General features: G+C 45.2%; 2 protein-coding genes and 1 long non-coding RNA gene across 6 annotated transcripts; 2 read left to right on the top strand and 1 right to left on the bottom strand.

Moving 5' to 3' along the window:
- Nucleotides 1–2,768: 2,768 nt before the first annotated feature.
- On the bottom strand, nt 2,769–6,965 carry LOC120650039. Of its 4 annotated transcripts, none has more exons than XR_005665449.1 (6): nt 6,144–6,965; nt 5,864–5,982; nt 5,549–5,794; nt 5,291–5,477; nt 4,063–4,190; nt 2,769–3,734 (listed from the first exon to the last, which is right to left on the bottom strand). It is a non-coding gene; the product is annotated as an uncharacterized LOC120650039 (long non-coding RNA). The 4 variants fall into 4 exon arrangements; XR_005665448.1 differs by having other exon boundaries at nt 2,769–3,341; nt 3,570–3,734; nt 5,864–6,965; XR_005665447.1 differs by having other exon boundaries at nt 2,769–3,371; nt 3,570–3,734; nt 5,864–6,964.
- Nucleotides 6,966–8,163: 1,198 nt separating this feature from the next.
- LOC120650040 (phytanoyl-CoA dioxygenase 1-like) lies at nt 8,164–11,396 on the top strand. Its single transcript, XM_039926997.1, has 9 exons — nt 8,164–8,363; nt 8,497–8,618; nt 8,887–8,947; nt 9,238–9,306; nt 9,645–9,763; nt 9,848–9,995; nt 10,104–10,248; nt 10,339–10,425; nt 11,062–11,396. The coding sequence occupies exons 1-9, from the start codon at nt 8,309–8,311 to the stop codon at nt 11,102–11,104; spliced, it is 849 nt and encodes a 282-aa protein (XP_039782931.1). The 5' UTR covers nt 8,164–8,308; the 3' UTR covers nt 11,105–11,396.
- Nucleotides 11,397–15,460: 4,064 nt separating this feature from the next.
- On the top strand, nt 15,461–17,195 carry LOC120650042. The gene is made up of 5 exons (XM_039926998.1): nt 15,461–15,544; nt 15,620–16,074; nt 16,153–16,251; nt 16,339–16,719; nt 16,804–17,195. The coding sequence occupies exons 2-5, from the start codon at nt 16,010–16,012 to the stop codon at nt 17,036–17,038; spliced, it is 780 nt and encodes a 259-aa protein (XP_039782932.1). The 5' UTR covers nt 15,461–15,544; nt 15,620–16,009; the 3' UTR covers nt 17,039–17,195.
- The last annotated feature ends 3,544 nt before the right edge of the window (nt 17,196–20,739 follow it).

A 20,739-nucleotide genomic window follows, 5' to 3' on the forward strand; every position in this document is an offset into this window, starting at 1 on the left:
GCACCAACTATTTCTCCGCCGGCAGCTTCTGCGGAAGCCGCACCAAATGCAATGGAGAGGTGAAGCGCTTCCAAGGGGTGTTAGAAAAGAGCGGGAGCCGTTTTTGCGGAAATGGCTCCGACTACTCCAGCTCTGGCTCCGCCCTCACGTGGAGGGTTCCAAAACAGGCGCGAAATATGCTCCACCTTGTACTGAGTATATTAGAAAAGGATATGGATAATTTACGGCCGATCACGCGCCCTCTTTTATAACCCTATTTCTAAGGATATGCCTATTTTGGAAAGGGTTAATTTGAATGGTGCCACTACAATTATCCAACTTCTGAGATTTGTCATTACAATTAGTCTATTTAGAGTTACGCCATTACAATTTTCACTCTACCTGAGATGTGCCATTTTATACAATTTAGATACTCATGTATAAGCCATTGTACCACTACTCTAAATTTACATAGACCAAAATGCCCTCATCTCTATCCCTTCTCAAACCCTTCACTGTTGTCTCTCTCTCCCCCAATGGATCACGGCCATGGCGGGGCTGAGATGGTGGGGCTATTATGGTCAAATGCACAATACTATAAAAATCATTTATCGAGGCGGGCAAAAATATTTAACCGAAGTATTTTTGGCAACCGCCTCGAATGCAAGACCACGGTAAATAACCTATTTTTCAAGACGGTTTGCTGCTCGCATCGGTTAATCAAATAAAAAAAGAAAAAGGAAAAAGCTCGCCAAATCCATCATGGGCCCGCCGAGCCCATCCCGCCTCCTGTTGCGTCTGCTGCCGCCGGATCTGCCCCACCGCCGCCAGATCCACCTCGGTCGCGGCCGCGCTACACGCCGTTGGGGATCTGGGCCGGCGTCGGGGCCAGAGGCAGGTGCGTGGCGGCAGTGGGCGTCAGGGGCTAGCGAGTGATACTCCCTCCATCCCAGGATACAAGGCATGATCAAACTTGGTATAGTCTTCAATAATAATATTTGACTCTTAATATCTTCTTAAATATAATGTTTGTAGCAACAAAATTATAGTTATATGAAACTATTTTTAAATATGAATACAATGATATGATTGCTATAAGATAAAGTTTTTATTATACAAGATTAATTGTAGGTCAAAACTTATAAAGTTTGAATCTTGAATTATGTGCGCGCCTTATATCTCGAGACGGAGGGAGTAGGAGAGTATGGCTCGGGAGGGGAGGGAGAGTTAGGGTTTTAAAAAGATTGCAGTAAATAATTTTTCTATAGTAGTGACAATGGCCGAGTAGGCCCTGGGAGTTATCATGGAGCGGCGTCGGCTAACAGCATTGCATTTGGTTCCGCAACCGCAGGAGTCCACCATGATGGTGAGAAGCTTTGCAGGCGGCAACCATATGGCGGGGGGTCAAGGCACGAAGAAAGCCATATGGGTAATAGCGGGAGCGACAATGTCAAACATGCGAGAGACCAGGCGCGAGGCCAAACTAGAATGTGACGGCGGTGAATGTGCGAGTCTAGGCGGCGGAGCTGGGCACGCGCGAGGCCGGCCGAGAGGGTGGCACCGCCGGATGCGCGCAACCGCAAGGCCGGCCGAGGGCACGGCGGCGGAAAACGTGCGCGGGGCCAGGCAACAAAGCTGGAGGTATGAGAGATCGTGCTGGGGCGCAACGCATCCGGATGCGCCTGAGGCCGGCAGAAGCGCGGCGGTGCTAGACAAGCGCGAGGCCTAGCGGGAGCGTGTCGGCAGCTGAAGAGGCTGGGCGACAGCAGCGAACGCGCGAAGCTGGGCTGGAGCTCGGCATCATCGGATGAGGGAAGAAAGGGAGGAGGAAGGAGATGACTGTGTCCCCCCACACGTAGGTGAGGGGAGAGAAGAGATGTGTCAGGAGCATTTTATCCATACCAAAATATCTGTATGTGGATCCAAAAGCATATAAAACGTATAAAATGCCACATCTCAGGTAGAGGAAGAATTATAATGGAATAACTCTAAATAGACGAATTGTAATGATATATTTTTGAAGTTGGATATTTGTAATGGCACCAATCCAATTAACCCTTTTGGAAAAATAATGGGTCTGTGCATGCATGTGAGGGCAAGAAAAGAAGGAAAAAAGAGACAATAATGTAAGCCCATGCAAGCATATAATTTTAAAATAAAAACATCATAGGTTTCGAAATTGAGCATCAAAATCAAAATTCGATTCAAAGCTCACACCACTATATTTTAATGATATATTTTTCTAAAAATACTTTTTAGCATATTCAAATTTGTTTATGATGTTTGCAAAAATTGCTAACGGATTTATATAATGTTGTTTCGCATGTCTAGATTCAGTTAAGTTGACTAGTAGAGTGCACGTGCGGCACGCATGTGTTTTAAGAATAATATTATGAAAAAAATACTCACACAAAATTTTAGCTGCAATAAGCATTTTAAAGAAGGTAATCACTTCTTACTCGTGGTCGTAATTTAATTAGACAAACCAGTTGGTTTGGTTCGATCAGTACTATCAGATGGTGATTCAGAACTGCGGAGGTGGGACAAAACCAATCTACAAAAAAGATGAATAATTAATGCAAATTCTTCAGGCAACAAGCAAATGCACAATGCTTAGAAGTTTTGGCTATAAAAAATGTACTCTGAGACCTTGGAGTAAATACACGACGGTTAACTGAAGCAGCATGTATTACATAGATTTAACTATGTAACAGCTAGTTCACATAATACATTCATCAAGATGAACTAATCCATATGTCCAAATAGAGACAGAAAAAAGAACCAGGTAGTAGCTGAGCCCTGGGTGCATTGGCGACACATTCATTCTGGTAATGGAAAGATGATATCCAGCCTATGCATGACTTACCAACTGCTGATATACATCTGAAAAAAAAATGATAAACACAATAGCTGCTGTTCAAAGTGGAATATAGACAAGAGAGGGGTGGGGGTGAGGTGTGGGGGCACCGCTTCAGATATTATCACCATGACAACCATTTTGCTCCCCTTGAGTCCTTTACATATTCCGATCAAATCCAAATCACTCGGATACAAGCGTATCAAAGGCAGAGAATCTACATCAGATGGCCCATACTTTATTCTTGCACTGCTTGAAAAGCGGGTCAAGGTATCGCGCGCACTGCTTGCAGGTGCGCAGCCTTCCCTTTGGCTGTACGCCGCTCCGTCTCAGGCATCTCTTCCATCTCCTGGCTCCACTCACCCATCAGCCACTTGAAGAACGCAGCAATCTTATCATCATCGCAGAGCTCCTCGAATGGCACCTTCCCTGTCCTCACCATTGCCCTCCCTCCACTGCGCCTCCGCGCCAGCCTTGGGCTTCGTCGCGGCCACGACGGCGACAACTGGTTTTGTCAACAACAAGCCAGACACATCTGTAATTATTGGGAATGATAGTACAATGTTAGAAAATACTTGATAGTTATTTCTAACACAAGTGTTTGTGGAAAGAGATGGCCTTAAGCATAGGTCTGGGAATAAAAGCTCTAGACGGATTCCCCGGATTCACAACAGTATCGGCAAACACTATCCCCACTCTAATCCTGTCCCAACAAATAACAGCCAGTCCCAACCTGAAAGCAATATATACTTCTTCCACAACCAAGAAGACAACAATGTGGCTCCTGAGAGGAAGCTCAAACACCATCATCTCTGCATATCCTTTGAGATATTGTCTGGATCAGCAGCAATCCATCTTTCTTACCTTCAGGAGATCATTTGCTGTCATGAATCCCTGGCTGCGACAAACAAACACGAACTCAATTTTAGGATACTATATCTTACAAAAATGATAGCACGGAAGTTTTAGGCAAAATCAATTTAGAAGATCGCATTTTGTTTTTCACCGTCACAAATTAAAAACGGCAGGGCCGTCGTACCTCCACCGGTTAAGCTATTTTGTTCTCAGTAACATCATCAAGTGATAAAATAGTGGCATGCTCATATATTTGTTCAGACAAAGCTTCCAAGTTGCTTTTAACCACACAAGGCATGGACACTAAATTTAAGGGGGAAAGGACACTAATTTTCACAGGATAGTAGATAATAACAGTGAGGGAAGCTTACCATCAGTTTCATATTTTTCAGTGCAATCGCCAGCGATTTCAGTACACTTTATCTTTCAGAGAAATGAACAGACCAAAAAACCATCTTATGCCCAGCCTTTAGCAAGTAGCAGACCTATTTATGCTGACCTGATATGAAATCAAAGGAGTGTGTATTAAATTATTTATGCTGTCAAGAAGAATAGGAAAAAGCAAATCAGCTGTGGATAATATCTCCGAATCTACAATATATAGACAGTCTTCATCAGCATGATAAAATGATAAAGGAAAACTGTCTAAAATCGTCCCATTGCTGTTGCCAATGATGATCCTATGATGGTTACTTTCAGAGATAGAAATATGATCCCCATCTGGAGTACATTAAATTGTGTATTACCACATCTGGATGGAAAAAACCAAAGATATAGTTGATTGCAATGTGCCATATGTCCATATATTTAGGGTGCACAGTGCACACTGGTCTAATTAATAAGTTACATGAAGGAATAGTTGCAACTGTGTACCTGGGTGATTAAGTAACAAGTTTCTGAAGGACCAAAATAGAATACACAGAAATAGAATATACATGTGATACACTGCTATAATATTTATGAAATAATAAAACTATATAAAAAATTCACCAGAGAATGTTTCTTCAAATTAATTGAACATATGCTTCGGTCTAATGGACAAATGAAAAAAAAATGAATAACTCAAATGCATTTGATATGAGTTTCATTGAATTCCACAAAGAGCAAATTTCACATCATTTTCATCAAAAGAGTTTGGCATGAAAAATGACTCATGTAAGAATTGACAATAGTTGGAATTAAGGTCACATTAGGAAACGGCTTAACTCCCAAACTCTGAATGAAATAACATATGTTTCTTCTTTGACTTTTCATAGTAAGTTCAATACAATCAGCAGGAACATATATAAATGAATATCCAAATATATTAAGTTTGCCTCGGGAAATTGAAGAGAAATGTTTGCTAGCAACCAAGCATTACATATATTACTTTCAACAGCTACAGACTATTTTTATAGCCTGGTGTTCTTGAGTTAGGCTGTAAAATAGATCATGTTAGGCAAATAAGTTGAGTTATTAAGAAATTTTTCCAAGGACTGAATGCATGTGTTGAGAGATCCGTGGAGGATTTTCATCAGCAAGTACATAGGTATAAAATTTTGTTGGCATAAAAATGGGAGAACAATTCTCAAAGAAACACACTGATGAAATTGCTCTTACCTCTGCATAAACCTGAGAGCTGCATCCAGGATCTAAATGTAGAGCATCCCCACAAGCGAAAACATCAGAATACGTATATTCACCAGCACCATTGGTTGCTCCTACTACCACGAGATTAGTTGTGCAGAATGGGTGCAATGTCTTACTCTTCATTGGTACAAGAGTTAGTTATCCCAGGTAGGTACTCCTATTGAAATTTCATTTTAGGAATGGGGAACCATTTTCTCTATAAATGAACTGAAGGAAGCAAAACCCTACCTGGGAGGGCAAAGCTGGGACAGCTATGCTGTTTACAGTCTGGAATCCATAAGTCCAATATATGCATACTGCCCTATGTGATCGCTACCGAGCTTCGCTTCAGAAAGCAGCACAGCTATGCTGTTTACAGTCTGGAATCCATAAGTCCAATATATGCATACTGCCCTATGTGATCGCTACCGAGCTTCGCCTCAGAAAGCAGCACCAATGCACACTTTTTGTCCTTGGTCATCCATTTACACGACTCTGCCATGCACAACACACGATGGTTAAGCAATTTGGAGTCAGAAAGCACAAAAACATTAATCATCTGACCTGATAGAGCATCCAGTTTCGACACCAGTGACCCGATGAGGAACACAGTGTTGACGCCAGCGTCCGGGCCAAACTCTGCTTCCTCCACGTACTTCAGGAGCCACCATGCCCATGCAATCCTATCAGGCAAGCCAAATCGGTCAAAAATCTGACGAGAAGCAACAGTTACGTTTGTTGAAATCGATGCAATGACGGCCAGCCTCCAAAAATTACCAGTCCAATCAAAGAGACTTGGAGGAAAAAACAGCATATAGTTGCTTAGGCTAAACATGTAGCTCACCTGATCGAGGGCGGCAGACACAGTGTATTATGGACTATAAAATTAACTTTGTATGGGATTACAAGCTTGTTGCTACTTCTATGTGAAGTTCAAAATCTCCAACCTCCCCCAATACCAGATCTTTTACATCAATATATTGCAGAAGAGATCCTGTTAGTTTTTTTACATAGCTATGTAAAAAGCTAACAGGATGTCTTCTGCAATGTATTGATGTCGCGGATCCGTGGCGGCGGCACTACGGCATGAGGCGCAATGGGGATATAGCGGATCTGCGGCGCGCTTGGCGGCGGCGGCGAAGCGAAGGGCGTGGGGCACGGTGCGATGGGCAAGGCGGCGCTAGCGTCGGTGGGTGGGGCGGGTGACGGGCAACCACAACGGCCACCCAACGCTGGGCGTAGACGCTCTGCGCGCCATCGATGGGATGCGGCTGCAGAGGACCACCACGGCACCACGGCGGCTCAGGCAGTGCCAAGCCGGGGCATCCGGAGCGGCGGCCGCGCGCCGATGATGGCCGGGGAAGAGAGGTCTCGCCAGCCCGGGGGCGGCGCCTCTAGTGCGGGCCATGGGGTCCTCCGCCGCCGCACTGGTGCGGGCGCCTCCGTCGCGTGGCCCGGCGCCGCGCCGCCGCTAGGCGAGCGAGAGGGGTGAAGGCGGATGGCCCTCGCGGTGGCGTCGGGCCACCTTGCCCTGCCGCGGGCGCCGCCTTGCCTCCGCGTGGAGCTCCGCCGCCGCCGCCGACCCGCACCCGCACCGGACTCCGCCCCCGCATCCCGGGTAGGCCGTGCCTCCCTCGTGCCGCATATGGTAACTCGAGAGGGGGAGGCCTGGCTCGGGCGAGATTGGCTCGCGATTTACGCTGGGCGGGTAGATCGTGCGGCGGCGTGATAGACGGGCGGGATTGGGTGGGTACGGGTGGGCAGGTACAGAGCCACACGGTGTAAAAAAAGAGGCTAAAGTGCGGGAAACATTTTAGAAACGCTATTTTTTCCCTTGATCTTTTAGATTTCCATGTCCATATTTCTTCCGGTGGGAACAACGAGGGGGAATGTGAGGGGTGGGTAGGAATTTTTAGGTGGATGGTGACTTCAAAAGTTTAGGTTCTTTATAGTATAGATAGATAGTATAGATAGTATAGATAGATATATATGGGTGTTCATATTGTGAAGATTGATTGTTTGGTGTTATTAATAGATATGGGCAAACAACTTTAGCAAGTAGGTGAATGTTTATTACATGATCAATAAAAGGCCATTTTAGCATATCAGTTGAGTATTTTAACTAATTTATTTAGTATTTATCATTATACATAAAGCAATTTATGTGTTTTTAGAAAATATTATTGAATCATATACAAGAGGGATCTTATTTTATTTTGAATATTTCTTCGGAAGATATAACCATGCAACCGGAATTTGAATTGGATTGATGATTTTAGGACTACAGTGTTTTAGTTTTGAAATTACTTACATGTGCCAAATTGCGGGGGTGGAGAGTAAATTTAGGTTGATTGTACAATAAGGCAACCTGACGGCAGGCGAATAAAGTCATTATCTTATTTGAAATCTTATTACTACGAACAGATGATGAATTCAGAAGTTGAGTCCTTTCCTATGCCACAAACACAGGCAGAAAGCTTTAAAGATTCAAGCTAGAAATTTAGTACGGCAAATTTTACCAGGTTATCTTTTCGACGGAAATTTAAAACTAATTTCCTTCCTAACCAATACTCCCTCCTTCCCTGTTTATAAGGCATACACGTATATCAAGATTCAAACCTTGTCATCTTTGACCAATAATTTGACTATTAAATTTTTATTTTTATAATGCAAATTTCATATGATTGGATTCATAATCAAATATATTTTACAATGATTATAAGTTTATAATCAAAAGTGATATAATATATGATAAATAAATGGTCAAAGTGTTGTTTAGAAGACCGTGTCATGTTCCACCATGCCTTATAAACGGGGAAGAGGAGTATGATGGAGCCAAATCTCGATGTCCTATCCATTATCCAACGCCTGCCGCCGCGCCAGATCTTCCCCGGACGATCAAATCGCAGATAGCCGTCATCGTGGGGCGAAGAAGTTCCGTATCCGTCACTCTACTGTTCCGGTCAATCCTTCTCCTCCCCGCCTCCGCCTCTGCCTCCGCACGCCGCCATGCCGCCGGCCGGTAGCCTCACCGCCGACCAGCTCAGCTTCTTCGAGACCAATGGTGAGCGCGCCGACCGCTCGCTCAAGCCTATTTGCTCGACCTCGCGCTCCTGGTCTCCCGGCAGTCGGAGCCGAATGTCGCTGCTCGTATCGAAGCAGGAACCCTAACTCATAATCGCGCTGCTTGGTTCCAGGGTACCTCGTGATGGACTCGTTCTCGAGCGCGGAGGAGGTGCTGGAGATGCGGGACCGCATGGCCGAGCTCGTCGCCGGGTTCGACGGCGCCAATACTAGCGTCTTCTCCACCAAGGACCATGTACGCCCCGATGGGGATGGTTTCGAATGCTAATGCCTAACTTCCCCTGATTACCTTCTCCAGATAACAAACTTAATAGGCGCGTAGCATATACAGCTCTCAGGTCTCTTTAAAAATTGCATTGCTAGATTTGAATTGTGCAAATGTTTGTCTTACAATCTCTGGTATTGCAAGCCTCAACTGATTATGTGTGTCACAATTTGTAAATAGCTATTGGAATGAATTAGCCCAGATTGAGGATGATGCGGTATGTTGTTTTTCACTGCAGCCACAGTTAAAGGATGACTATTTCTTCAAGAGCGCAGAGAATATCTCATTCTTCTTTGAGGGTATGTGATTTATTTCGCATCTGACTTGTAGGGATGAGGCAATATTGTACTTTGTGAACTAGGAACTATTACTGTTTATAGGTTATGTAGCTTGTAGTTAGTTTGTTTAAATGAAAAAGGCCTTTCTGTTGTATGTATATTACTACTAGTTTTGTTATTACTCTACTTCTTCCTATCCTAACCTTTAAAAGTTTGACTTAGATATTGAAATTTAACTAGTATCTTTTTTTTTCTGTTTTGTCATATGATTAAGGGCCTTATTTTTAAATTTCACACTATTTCACTCACAGAGAAGGCGTATGGAGATGATGGATGCTTGAAACAGGCAAAAGAACTTTCAATTAATAAAGTTGGGCATGGTAAGTATATACACGGTGCAATCAGATTCAAAGAAAAAAAATAACGTAACAAGCTGCTGCATTTCTTTCCAATCCATTATGCTATCTTTATCCTGAACCTACCTCTTTAGAGCTGCCTTTAATTTTATTGTTTGCAGTTCCTGTAATCTATACTATGTTGAATTAAATATCTATGGTTCCATTTGTTTTGTGACTTAGAGTTACAATATAACCTCACCTGCTTTACAGTAGTCGCTATCTTCCATGTTGTTGATGTATTTTGTAAGCCATTCAAGAAGGAATGCATTGATGATATAGCTTCTAGATTTCTAACCTTCACCATCTTGTATGATATGCAGCATTACATGAACTTGACCCTGTGTTCAAAAAGTTTTCTTTCTCGAAGAGCATCGCTAGCTTGTTCTCTTCTCTAGGCTACAAGAGGCCTGCAGTTATGCAATCTATGTACATCTTCAAGGTAGATTCTGCAGGCTCTACTCTTTTTCTTTTGACATGATATTCAATTTATTGGTTCCCTCTTTGGGTATTTTCTTTTCTGTAGCAACCAGGTATTGGTGGTGAGGTGGTGCCACACCAGGATAGTACATTCCTTTACACGGAACCTAGAACATGCACAGGTTTGTGGCTTGCACTTGAAGATGCAACAATTAACAATGGTTGCCTCTGGGCAATTCCAGGATCACATAAAAGTAAGCCTTTTACCCAATTGTTGCTTTATGCAAAAAATCTTCTTTTGAAAAGTGGAACTGTCTAACGTTTTGTTATCTTCAATGTTTTGTTTCAATGTTTTGTGTCAGAGGGTCTGGTAAGACGAATGATTAGAGATGAAAATGGTACTCATTTTGATTGCCCTTCCCCATCCTATGATCTGAAAGAATTTGTGCCGCTGGAAGTAAAATCAGGAGCCTTGGTGGTTATACATGGTGATCTTATACATCAGAGGTGGGATTCTTCTTTATATTACTGTACTCCTTCCTAGATGTGATGTATGTTTCAGTTTTTTAATAATATGTTTTAACTTCTCTTGTACAGCTTTGAGAATCTTTCTCCAGCGTCAAGACATGCTTTCAGCTTACATGTAGTTGATACTGAAGGATGTGAATGGTCCAAGGACAACTGGTTAGTTCATAAGGCACTATGAAGAGTGCTTCTTTACTATACTTTTTTTTAAAAAAAAAATCCATTAGCTCTAGAAGATCTTGACTTAATTGACTATCAGCATTGGAATTTGGAATTCTTATATACAAGTCTTATTCAGTCTTCAAGCTTGTATTGGACATGACCAGCACTGTTTTCCTCCTAAATCAAGCTACTGACAACTGCATCATTGTCTGTCATTGGTACATTTGAATGATAATTTGCATTTTGCAGTAACCCAAAACATATTAGCGCTTTGGTTACTGCCATAGAAAAAACAAAATGATTTATGATCTGGATGCTAGGTGCCATTTGTTCATTTGTGTTGCTGCATATCTCACTAAGACACTGATGGTAGAATGATAGTATGTTGTTTCAGTTTACAATGCTGCTCTTGGATGAGCCCATAATAGTGGAGTTTATTACAGGGGATAATTTGGTAGTGTTTCAACGTGATGGTACATACTCATCATTAAATATGAAACTATGAAACTATGAGTTTCTGAGCATTGCTGAACATGTACTTCTTATCCAGGCGACAATGATGCACATTGATTGTTTACAATAGTTTCTGTATTTCCCTCATTTTACTAACATGTTTGCTTTTTTTTTAATCAGGATACAGAGGAAAACTGCCCCAGAACCGCTTTATGTATCTTAGCCAAACCAGGTACCACTCACCAGTAGTGCGGTAAAAAACAGAGATTCCCAGCAAGTGATTCGTGGATCGCTTATCTTTGTAGTTTGTTGCAATAAAATTGGGGCATCCTACCGAGCCATGTTGTTTTCCTTTCACCTTCAAACATGTAAATACTACTCTTCCTTGCTAAATGTTCGAATCAATATCATATTTAGCGTGCAATAAATGTTCGAATCAATATTAGCGAGCAGCACAAGATCATATTTAGCGTGCAATAAATGTTCGAATCAATATTAGCGAGCAGCACAAGTCACTTTTCAGTTGATCGTTGAATGCTGATGTTTCTGTATTTGACGAAATCGAAGCCATCTTACTTCAGTTTTCTCGTTCATTCAGTTGCCCTGCTTAATTTTGTTCTTCGCCGTCGTATCAGCTTTGTAGCTTCGGCCACACCTGAGCCTATGAGGCTAGGAAGGAATACCAGTATTTTTGCATCCGAATGAATGACGGTTCACACTTAACATCGTTGCGTGGACGTGATTTGTACATTGCTCTGAGATGACTAGCAGTGATCTGTACATTGCTCTGAGATGACTAGCAGTGTATAACTCGGCTAAGTATTTCAGTGGGCGCAGATGCCCTTTCAAGAAAGGAAGAAATAAACAAGTTACACGACCAAATCAAGGTTCTGCCATCACATGATCCGAGCAAAGGACACGGCGTATATTTTTTTATTTTTAACCTTTTTTAATAATATTTTAAATTTAACCAGTATTGGTTTTTATTTGCAGGAAGTAGCCCGTTTGGTCGCGTCACTTGCCCTGGCGCGACGGATAGCCTCTGTCGCGCCAGTGCATGTGGCGCGACAGCGTGGCCACGCTGGCGGCCCGTGCCAGCGCTGCGCCGGGTCGGCGATGACGTGACCCTCTCTGTCGCGCCATGCGGGCTGGCGCGACAAGTCCAATGTCCTGGGCCCGCGGCAGTCCCTTTTCCCCCACCCTCCCTTTCTTTCTCTCACTACACCCGATCAGAGGCCCTCCCAGGGCGTCGCCGCCGGCCCCCCCCAGATCCCCCCAAATCCGGCATTTGGGGGGGGGGGGGGGAGAACGTTCCACACCCTTCTCCGAAGGTATTGCTCTCATTTTTCTCTCCTTTAACCATGCACATTTGTATATATTAGCGATTCTTGGTGATTAGGTTTTGGTTCTTGATTTGAGAAATAATGTCGTAGTTGATAGTTTTTTGATGATTAGTGCTTTAGATGATGCGTAGATGGTACTCTGCTCACGATTTGGACGTGAGGTAGTACGTGCATGCATCGATTAATATGATTTCTATGATTGAGTAGTGGGGATGTTAATATGGGTTTTAGTCATGGATACTAGGCACCGTGAAGATTTGTTTTTTGTAGTTGCTTTCTTGGTATAATTGATGAAGGTACAAAGATATTTTGTTTTGTTGTAGATGGACGAATTAGTTCGGGTTTTTCACGGTGGTATGGTTAAGGAAAATGGAGAGTTTGAGAATATGATAGAGGATATCGAACTGTTCGATAGTCCTCCATTGTTAAAGGATTTGGTAGACCGGATGGTTTTAAAATATTCATGTGGAATTGATGAAATATCTCTCAGGGGCAGATTTGATTGTGGTAAAGCTAGAGCATATTATGTTTTGATGACATTGGAATCGGAGATGCATTGGAGAAAGTTTAAGGATATAGTAGCTCGTGCAAATGTTGTTTGTTTGGAGGTGGTTATTGAAATAACCCGTAGAACAAGATTAGAAGAACCAGTTGGGAGAGTAGATGAAATTCCATTTCCTATTGAGAATATGACTCAAGAGTCAACCTTTGTAGAAGATGTCCCAAATCCCACTTGTGCTTCGGATTACGATATGACAGTCGCATCCGATCATTTGGGGCCAGATACCTTTGAGGCACAGGATGACACGGGTGCTGCACATGATGATGATATTTCTTTAGGTTCGGAGGATAGTGAATACGATAGTAGTGAAGAAGGCGACGATGATGAAGACGCTGGGGAAGAAGAACGGGAGGGTAATGGCGTAGAGGCCCAAGTAGAGCAGGAAAATGATGCCGGCGATGGTGGCAACGCAATTGATGAGGAAAGAGGTGGAGATGAGGAGTCTAGGGATGGGTCAATGGGTACGGCTGATAATAATGATGATCAACGATTTAGTTATACCGCCAAGGAGTTGCGCATGTTGAAGTTAGCCCATATTAAAGTCCCTGCGGTATCAAATGCTAAGGATCTTAGCAGGATCGATAGAGCCATTTGTGACTCAACTATTTTTGAAAGTGAGTGTGTAATTGATAGTGACAGTCCGGAGATTCGCAAGGGCATGAAGTTCAATTCCCTTCTAGAGTTGCAGTTTTTCTTGGCTGATTATGCAGTGCATCACCACCGACCATTTTATGTGGTTCATTCGGACAAGAGGGTACGCTACGATGTGCTCTGCAAACAGGGATGCCTTTTGGGTGTTTGGGCACGTATCGTTACGGGCACTGGTCAGTGGAAGATCACCAATGTAAGACAGCCTCACACATGTGCATCGTCGAAGCCGATGCAAGTTCATGCACAGTGCACGGCACGCTACCTCGCTCATCGGATCCTTGGTATTGTTCGGAAGGACAGTGACACCTCAATTCCTTCGCTTATGGAGTCTATTTTCGCCTTAAGTTCTTACCGGGTGAAGTACTCCAAAGCGTGGCGTGCAAAGCAACATGCTATAGCTCTATTGTGGGGAGATTAGTTAGAGTCATATGCCAGGGTGCCCAGGGTCTTGACGGGCATGTCCCTCTTCAATCCAGGCATCAGGTGGTTCACGTACACGGGAAACATGATGCTCCCTCACAACGGAGTGTACAAGCATGTTTTACAAAGGGTGTTCTGGTGTTTTCCCCAATGTGCTGAAGCATTCCAGCATTGCCGACCTGTGATCCTCGTGGACACCACATTCCTAACGGGTAAATACAAGGGGGCACAAATGATGGCCGTTGCCGTGAACCCTGATAGGCAACTAGTCCCTCTAGCATTGGCTTTGTCCGAAGGAGAAAACAACGATAGCTGGTCTTGGTTTATGAAGCTGGTGCGGCGATATGTGTTGGGTCCCTCCAGGCAAGTTTGTATGATATCTGACCGGCACCATGGTCTCCTAAACTGCGTTAAAGAGCACATGGACGGATTTCCCCCTCTTGTGCATAGGTGGTGCATGCGACACTTTGCCGCAAATATGTGGAGGCGTCAGAAAAAGAAGGATCTAATTGGGAAGCTAAAGTTGTTGTGTTCAGTGCGCACGGAGAAAGCTTTTAAAGAAAAACTTGCTGATTTAGAGAAGGACATGAATGAGAGGGAGAAGGAGTGGTTGAAAGGTGAAATGGTGGACAAGGACAAATGGGCTCTCGCTTATGATGAAGGGGGGTGGCGGTACGGTATCATGACGACAAACAACGCTGAGTCAGTGAACAATATATTCAAAGGTATTCGATCAAGACATGTTGCTGGCATTGTAGAGTTCTCTTTCGAAAAGTTGAACGAGTACTTCGTCGATAGATGGGGGAAAGCTCGGACTTTGTTGGATAAGGGTCAACAGTGGGGACTAATAGCACATGAACACCTTGGGGATGCCGAGAATAGATCGGTGAACCAACTTGCAGCGCCGTACGGGCCTGAAAGAATGATTTATAGTGTTAGAGGAGCAGGTGGTACAAATATAGGAGGTGAGAGTCACGGAGAACTCCATTACAAAGTGGACCTCAGATCTGGAGAGTGCACTTGCACGACTCCACAATTGTTACACCTTCCATGCTCGCATCTAATAACGACATGTAGGGCGCGCGGTCTTTGTTTCAAAAGTCCCACTTATTTGAGTCCGTACTACGCTCGGTCCAAGACAATAAAAATCTGGGAGCCCAGTTTTGAGCCTTACCTCGATCCGTCTCAGTGGCCGGAATACAAGGGAGTAGAGTATGTGCCGGATGTGTCACTATTGAAACCTAAAAAAGGAAGGAGGCGGAAGAAAAGGCTGAAAGGTGATATGGATGAGGCGCAAGGTCAGGCTAGTGCAGACTATGGTACCGGTGACTTTGATGAGAACAAGAGCCAAAACCATTGCTCTAAGTGCCATAGATTTTGTTATCAGTGCAAATGTAAGAAGAAAAAGAAATAAAAAAGTAAAAGAACAGCCACAACAAGCGTTAGAAAGAGGACTAGGCATATCACACGGAGAGAGGTACAGTAGTTTGTGCTTAGCACAAATTTTAATATATACATACAGTGTTTTGCTTATCATTATTATTTTGGGTTTGTCTTGGTCTTTTTTTTGGCTTGTACTCATCAAGTTTTGATTCATCATTGCAGGATGGCGCACCCCACGTTCCCCCTACTGGAGACGTTCTACGACTCCAAGCACCGAGCACACGTCCTAGTTGACCATGGCGAGGTTAGTATTACTGTTTCCCAATAGTTCAATTTAACTTTTTATCTGCCTCTAACGACTCCTTTGTTCCCATACTAGGTGTTGGCGCCCCTCCGCGCACGTACCCACTCCCCCCTTCGGTGGGATGAGCGGTATGTGTCGTACCTTCGCCGGGCTGGGATGCTTCCTCTTGCTCGGGTTGTGTGTGCGGGCCTCCCAGCTATGGATGCGCCTATGCTAACTACTTTTGTGGACCGTTGGAGGCCGGAGACACATTCTTTTCATTTACCTTGCGGGGAGGTCAGCCACTGGCACAGTGGGAACAAAGGCAAAGGATGCATCCGGAAAGTGGACCGGCACATAGGCACAACCATTATAAGGAGTACCTTCGGTGGCTTCATTCGGTGGCTAGAGTTTCAGTCAAGCCACCACAATCCACTGAACCTATAGAAGACCACGCGGACACCGACGATGATGATGACATAATCGATGAGTACGATCAGATCACTCGTGAAGGAGTTCAGCCCGAACGGGGCCCTTTGCAGAACTACATGGTACATCACGCTCTTTGATTGACCTTTCCTTACGTTTGCACATTTTCAATTATTTTTGGACTAACTGAATCCAAACAGGCACAACAACTCGGATGCCTCGCTAACCAGGCTGGCGTGGCAATGGCTCATGCAAACGAAGGAGACAATGGCGGGGGGCACTTTAGGGCATTTGTCGAGGTTACTATCTTTTTTTAATCCGAATGTAACTGGTTCTCTGAAATATAGTTCAACGGGTAATGACTCACATATTGCTCTTTCATATAGAGAGTCCGTCGGAGCTGCAGGCGGATGGCTGCGAGGCTCAATTGCATGGCTCGGCCAGACGAGGCGTTTGGTCCACAGGCCCCTGGTGTGGGAACTTCAAGTGCCCGTGGCCCCACTTCCAGTACACGGACACCGATTCACTACGGTGCTGCAACCGCTACAACTCCTGGGCATTCCGGTTCGAGAAGCCATTCAAGGTCCACTTCCAGGACTGGTTCACGTGCCTTGTCAAGGGGCAAAGGTATCCAGTCATCCGAAGGCAGTGAAGAGTCCGGCCGGCAAGGCGACTCAGAAGATGAGGACCCAAGCTTTGAGGTTCTTAGGATGTCGCAGATGTTTGATGCTCCCCCAGCTATGCAGACTCAGGGCGAATCGAGCTAGGTAAGCATGCGTAATTGAAATCATATACCTTGTACCGAACATTGGTCTTCTATATACTTTGAATACTGTACCTTTGCAATGTAGGGACCTTGAGACGCTCCTCGAGACTCGGGAAATGCTTCCCCTCCGCGGCGTCGACGAAGGCGTGCTCGTGACCACACCGACGTCGGTAGCGGGAACGTGCTCCCTACAGCCCCTGGAAGGCTACGGCGCCAACGTGACCCTTTCAGCCCTACCTAACAGCAGCGCCACCGTAGATGAAGCAGCGAGCTCCCAGTTGTGTGCGTGTATGATTTGTGTTGACCTTGTCAAAACCTAGGTACTTATTTCTGTGTGTCATGCAGTCTCTGTATTCGTGTTTATCTTGCACTATGAAACCTATGAATCTTGTAGACCTAGTACTATTTTTGTGTTTGATGCACTATATGTAAGACTGTCGCACTATGAAACCTATGAGTCTTTGTATGATTTGTGTTGACCTTGTGTTTGATGCATTATATGTAAGACCGTCGCACTCTAGAAATCTTTGTATTCACTATTTATATGTTCGATGCAATGTATGAAACCTATGAACCAGCAGCTAGCACTTGGTGCCTTCAAGCAGTCGCAGTAGGCAGTCGCAACGAGGTTTCTTGGCTCAAACACTGACAAACCTGGGCTGATTACTGTCGCACCAACGCAACTGGCGCGACAAAACTGCCTTGTCGCGCCCATGCGGATGGCGCGTCAAAGCCTGCCACTGACGGAAAAGGCCGAGTGTTATTCCCAGGCTTGTCGCGCCATCAACATTGGCGCGACTAAGTCGTCCTGTCGCGCCAACTCTGATGGCGCGACACAAGCGCCCTGTCACGCCAACGTCTTCGCTTGCCCAAAGTGGGCTGTTTTCGCGAGTGGCTGACGCGACAGAAGCCCTGTCGCGCCACTACATTTGACACGACAGTCGTCTTGTCGCGCCAACGTCTCCGCTTGCGCAGAGTGGTCTGTTTTCGCGAGTGGTTGGCACGACAGAAGGCCTGTCGCGCCACTACAATTGGAGCGACAAGCCTCCTGTGATTCTGTTATCGCCAGAATTTGACCAGGATTGGTAGGCCAAATGTCAGAAGAAGCCAGGCTTATATCATAAGTTTGGCCAAATACAATGATAATTGGGCACTCAAGTGTCAAGCTGAGATGGGGTCACGGGCCTAATCCATGTTGAAGCCCAGTCTATTCGCGATGCTAGTTCGGACTGCAGGAAGAGGCCGCACAAAAATGGACGCCCAGGCCACATATGGACTCCGTTTTGGATGTTCTAGATATGCATGGAAAGCTAAGGAGATAAGCTTTCCAATACAACTGGAATCACTTCCAGATTCGCTCGGAGTTGACGGGAACTGCCGAAACAATAGGACGACCAGAATCTGCAACAATTATACGTCATGTTTCGGCTGATATTTGGAAGCTTCATGAAGATCTGGACCGGTGGAGGGAAGAGTCCAGACCATGTTATCTAATCTTCGAGTCTTTATTGAGTTATAATCTATCTCTAGTCTTCGTTTAGGAAAGAGTTTAGAGGTTGCCTTGCACGGCAAGAAGTCTCCGGACTATAAATATGTACCCTATGACATTTGTAAAAGGAGAACGTCATCACGTTTTGCAACAACAACTCTTGGCGCACCGCCACCCCTAATTCTAGGGTTTCATCCAAGTAAGCGACATGCTTCCCTGATCGCTTCTTGCGATCAGGGCAGCGTTGTTCTTGCTTTTACCTTGGTATTACTCGTACTGAAGCGTTTTTTATGGCGAGTAGTACTAGTTATCTTGATGTTCGTAGCATGGCTTTTAGTAGATTCATTATGCTTTTGTTGCTTACCATATGCGAATATCATATTCTATCTATGCATTCATGCTTGATCTTAAACTAATTCTCGTTGCAGAGGGTTAGTTGCGTAGAGTTAACACGTTGCTTCTTTTCCATCTAGTAGATCCAATCTGTTACGGTTTGTTCTTATTCTATAAGGATTAGCTCAATATCTGCTAGGTTAGGCCCTGCAAACGGATTGGATGTTCCGGTGATGTAATAGATGCTTTATTTTAGCCTTAATAGGGATTGTTCCGGGAATCGGCTCTTGCTAGTTCCTAGGCCTTTGTTTTTGGTTATGATTTAGTTATCTGTTATGTTCGCTAGGCCTAGTTACGTGTAGGATGTTCCGATCTAGTGGTGAAGCTTTTACTGTTGTGGATCGGATCAGCTAGATTTAATTGAAGCAAGTTCCTCATAATTATTTACTTTATTCATCAAAATCTGGATAGATGCAGATCCAATCTGACACCGGGACTCGATCGGTTCTTTAAAGCCGATGCAAGAGTCGTCCCGGGGAGCCGACCACGGCTCGGACTTATGTTTCCATGTGTTTGTGTATGCAGGCAAATCGTTGCAAGCACGTTCGCACCTTTCTGATCGGGTATAGGTCAGGTGGCACGCCTTACATTCTCTGGAATCTTCGGCATGTGCCGGATTGCGGGCCGTTGTTCGAGGAAGCAGTGCCTACCAGCGCCCCGGGGACCTCACGGCTCTTCGAGTTGCCTGTCGCTACTCGCCGGTGGGTTTTGACCGACAACACATTCTGACACGCCCAGTGGGACCTTCATCAACAACAACGTCCGCTGCAGAGATGGCTGGACCTCAATACCAGGCTCCTATTCCGCCGGTCACCAAACCTGTCACGTATGAAGAGCTGACTCTGGAACACAAGCAAAAATACGATGAGGTCAAAGCTCAGTTCGAAGCCGATCTCATCGGCTCTTTTGGGAGGACCCGCAACCACGGCATCAGGTGGAAGGGGTTCTCACCAGAGGGCGCTCTCGACAATGTTGACCTGTCTGTACCATCAGAGGAGCGCACCAGAGCCCTACGCCAGGAGATGAACTACATGGTGGCTCATATGCTTCATCGGCACTGAGAGAGCCTGGTGAACGAGCTTGAGCGTGTGGCACATCGCGTTGTCCAGGAGGTGATCAAGAACCAGTACTCCCCATCGGGACCAATCCTAGGAAGCCACAGGGGAGAGGCTGCATTGCAATCTAGGCCGCCAGTACCATATTCACTTGCGGCAGCAGGACAACAAAATTCACCGATCTACGTCGTCTACAAGATCGGCTGTGACCCTGGAGAAGGCCAGTTCCTGAACGAGCCACCTAAGGAGATCCCGCAAGGCTACACGTGCGTGTGCATACCTGACAACATCAGTGCAATGCGAGCGGGACGTCTGATGGGTACTGGAGCCTCAGGAGCAGATGCGGAGAAACAGGCATGGCTGGCAAAGTACGCTACCGGGCCGAGTGCTGAACCCTTGGCCCCAGGAGTTCTTAGTGTGGAGCAGGTCAGTGCAATACTAAGGGACCAATTTGGCATCCTGCCCAAGAGAAAGGCGATCGGCTATTCCAAGCCGTATCCAAGTGACTATGATTTGATCCCATTACCACCCAAGTATCGGCTTCCGGAGTTCACCAAATTCAGCGGATCATAAGGAGCCAGCTCCGTTGAACATGTGAGCCGATACCTGACGCAACTTGGGATGATCTCAGTATCGGATCCTCTGAGGGTCCTTTTCTTTTCCCAGTCTCTCACGGGTTCAGCCTTTGGATGGTATACATCGCTGCCCCCAGATTTGATTCGGACTTGGAGACAGCTGGAAGATCAGTTTCACACTCAGTATCATTCAGAGGCTGCTGAAGCCGGGATTGCCGACCTCGCCCAAGTCAGGCAGAAGCAAGGGGAAAGTGTCTCAGAGTACGTGCAGCGCTTCCGAGAGGTCAAGAACCGATGCTACACGTCGTGCATAACAGAAAAGGAAGCGGTTGATCTGGCAGTTATGGGACTCGCTAAGCCGATCAAGGATCTGGCTTTTCAGTTGGAATTCACCTCTCTGGCACATATGGTGCAGAAGCTTACGGCGTATGAACACTACCACCCCGAGCTGTACCAGGAAAAATTCAAGCGCCATGTCAATATGGCCCAAGTAGGTGATTCTGATGATT

This window comes from Panicum virgatum, chromosome 9K, assembly GCF_016808335.1.
Source record: "Panicum virgatum strain AP13 chromosome 9K, P.virgatum_v5, whole genome shotgun sequence".
Taxonomy (NCBI): Eukaryota; Viridiplantae; Streptophyta; class Magnoliopsida; order Poales; family Poaceae; genus Panicum; species Panicum virgatum.